Source organism: Pygoscelis adeliae, unplaced genomic scaffold (genome assembly GCF_000699105.1).
Source record: "Pygoscelis adeliae isolate BGI_AS28 unplaced genomic scaffold, ASM69910v1 Scaffold320, whole genome shotgun sequence".
Taxonomy (NCBI): domain Eukaryota; kingdom Metazoa; phylum Chordata; class Aves; order Sphenisciformes; family Spheniscidae; genus Pygoscelis; species Pygoscelis adeliae.
In genome coordinates, this window is record NW_008823967.1 from 217787 (window position 1) to 220831 (window position 3045).

General features: G+C 41.3%; 1 protein-coding gene across 1 annotated transcript in view; it reads right to left on the bottom strand.

Annotated features, from left to right (window-relative positions):
• PLCXD3 (phosphatidylinositol-specific phospholipase C, X domain containing 3) overlaps window positions 1-3039 on the bottom strand; it is an 83211-nt gene extending 80172 nt beyond the window's left edge. The window contains exon 1 of the mRNA XM_009324391.1: window positions 2956-3039. Within this exon, the coding sequence (XP_009322666.1) occupies window positions 2956-3013 (58 nt within the window). The 5' untranslated portion in view covers window positions 3014-3039. The remainder of the gene's footprint in view (window positions 1-2955) is intronic.
• Between the last annotated feature and the right edge of the window lie 6 nt (window positions 3040-3045).

The window sequence follows — 3045 nt, forward strand, 5'->3', positions numbered from 1 at the left end:
GAGCAGTTGCATCGCTTTTTTTTTCTTTCCCTTTTTTTTTTGTTTGTTTGTTTGTCTCTCCTTGTTTTTCTTTCCATTACAATGTATTATTATTATTCTATTATTTCAAGTATTAAACTGTTCTTATCTCAACCCATGAGTTTTCTCTACTTTTGCTCTTATGATTCTCTGCCCCATCCCACTGCGGGGGGGCGTGGGTGAGCAAGCGGCTGTGTGGTGCTTAGTTGCTGACTGGAGTCAAACCATGACAAACAATATTGTTTAAATACAATCATGACAGAATACTATGGGTTTTGTGCTTCTCTTTGCAACAGTTAAAATATTGCACACATGTCTGTGCAAAAACAGTGTATCATCTCAGTTCCAAACACTCCTTCTAAACAATGAGAGATGTACTGATGATTTCTAATAAAACAACAACATCTTTCACCTAATATAGTGCAATATCCTCCGTATTGGATAAGTGATGATACATTCATTTGGAAAATTCATTCTAACATTTTCAAGCTAATTGTTTTCGTCAACATTAACATAGGACTGTTACTCTGGCTCCAGAACTGAATTCTATCCCTCTGAATTAAGGTAAAAAATCAGTATTCCTACTGTGCAAGGGAAGTTTACATCCTGCTGGAAAAAAACAAAGATGTGCTGTTATCTTCTTTTGGGGGGGGGGGGGGGAAAGGCAATGTAGACAAAATGCTAATTACAAGATATAGCAATAATTCTATGAATACATTAGTAATTAAATGTTAGTTTCCAAAACAGTTAAAAGTTCACAAGTTAAAACTGTGAAGATTTGACATAGGAGGTTTTGGATTCTATACATTCCTTGCATTAACTACTTGAATAGCAGTTACATGTTAATAGCTATTGCGTACACACAGCATTAATGTTCAGCTGTGGTCATATGGGAGGAAACGTCCAAATAAACATTATTAATGTCTCAAGGGTTATTTCTTCTTAAATCCCATGTTTTTCTTTGTACTAATATTATACATTTCCACACTGTATGTTGAATATAATAATAAATCTACTGTTAGAAGATAATATTTAAAGTACAGCCCATGTGCCAGGCTCCCTAATTGACAAATTCATATGAAATATATCGCCCCCCTCCCCATAAGGCTCTATTTGCCAAAGCTGGCATTTTAAACAAGAGACAGGCAGGTGAGGTTTGTTTAAATTTCCAGTAACAGAAGAGCAAATTTCAACAGTCTTAACCCTGTGCCTCTCAAGTCATAGAAGTTTTGCTGCTAATTTCACAAAAAGCAAGACTGTGTGCATGGCTGTTACATGAACAAAATCCTTCTGCCAAGGTAAGGGGTCAATCTCTGCACTTACAGGCTGCCGAACTTGCCCACTGCTTAACGCTGTACTGGGATTAACTGGCACTTATAGCCCACAGTAGGTTATTTACTTTTTTTTTTTTTTAATTTAAACATGTTAACAAAGTGTGAAAGCTTATGTTATTACTGCCAAAGCTCTGAAAAAGGTCCACTGTGAAAAACTGTCCTATATTTTACAAAGAGGCTATAAGAAAGTAACTGAGAGATCTTGGTGAGATACGATGCACCAATAACAGCCTCATGATGCTTCAGTCAAGGAAACCAGTTAAAGGTGATGCATATCAAAGGCAATTTCTTGCATCTGGAAGCAAGTAGGTTTGATCATGATCTCCTCAAAACCAAGAAGAAGTCTCTAAAACAACACTTTTAACCTGTAAAGGCCCAACAAATCGCAAACAGCCTCATTTCTCATCATAGCCAAGAACATTCCACAGCTTGTGGGTTAATGAAAAGTTATTAACACCAAAAGCTTTTACAGCTCCAACATGATTTGGTGTAACAGTTACAGATGCTGGATTCCCATGCCTCGGAGGGACACAATTTTATACAGGATATATTCAACCAATAGCAAAAACCAGTGTAGCAAGTAAAATACTAGACATAGCTTGTGTAAACTGTAAGAAACTAAGAGACACATGATTTTAAAGGGCACACCTGTGTTTAAACAAAACTATAGAAAACACATTCTAGCAAATAGCTGCTGCAATTGCATTATCTTAAAAAAAAAATCTTTGACTAGTGTTATAAAAATTGCTGTAACACAAGCAGCTGCTACGCAAAACTTGCAAGAAGTCAACATTTCTCATAAGGAGCTTGAGACATTACAGCTTCAGCATCTCTGAAACCTCATTCCTGTTAGACATCTCAGAGGGAACGGGATGCCGGTAAAGAGGTTTTGCAAAATGATGTGCTCCCTCAAACCAGGAATCATCCGAATCAATTAATATTTTGGATTCTGACATGTATTCTGTGTAAGTCTACAGTTCTAGTTAATACCCTACCAAAAAAATGTACAGAATGCAGGAAAGAAAAAGTTCATAGTCAGAGCACCATGATCTGCCATTTCTCATCTTACTTAGATTAGTGTTGGGATCAAATGTTTTCTGAAGGCGACAAGAAACGAAGTCACGCAGGGGTGCAATCTGCCTACCCCCACGACAGCCCTCCATCCTTCCCCGGCTCCCCCTGAGCTCAGACCCGACCTTGCGACACAAGTTCACGAGGAAACAGGCAATACATGGCATTTTGCTCGTACGTGAGGTCCAGTAAATGGACTGTTACGCCAGTAAAGCGGTATAGGAACACGCTACTTTTCCACACAAGTAAGAGATCCAGCCGGCGCACTCTGCCAACCATCGCCTCGAAGTTCCTTACAGTTTGGGGCCGCAAGGACCGCGTCCTGCAGGCACCACCTCTCCGCGCACCTGCCCCGCTTGCTCATATTTGAGGCAGCACACGGGAGCGCGGTAAGACATCTCAAGAGGAGAGCCACAGCAGCACAGCCCGGGGCTCTCTGCCTCCTCGGCGGCATGAAGAAGTGGAACGCGCTAAACGCTCCGCTGTCCTCTCCCCGGCGCATCCCAGCCCACGGGGAGATGGGAGCACCTACCTGGGATGGCCAGGTTGGTGAGCGGGGTGCGGTGGATGCTGCCGGGCAGAGCTGCCATCCAGTCGGCGAACCGCAGCTCGTTCTTCCCTT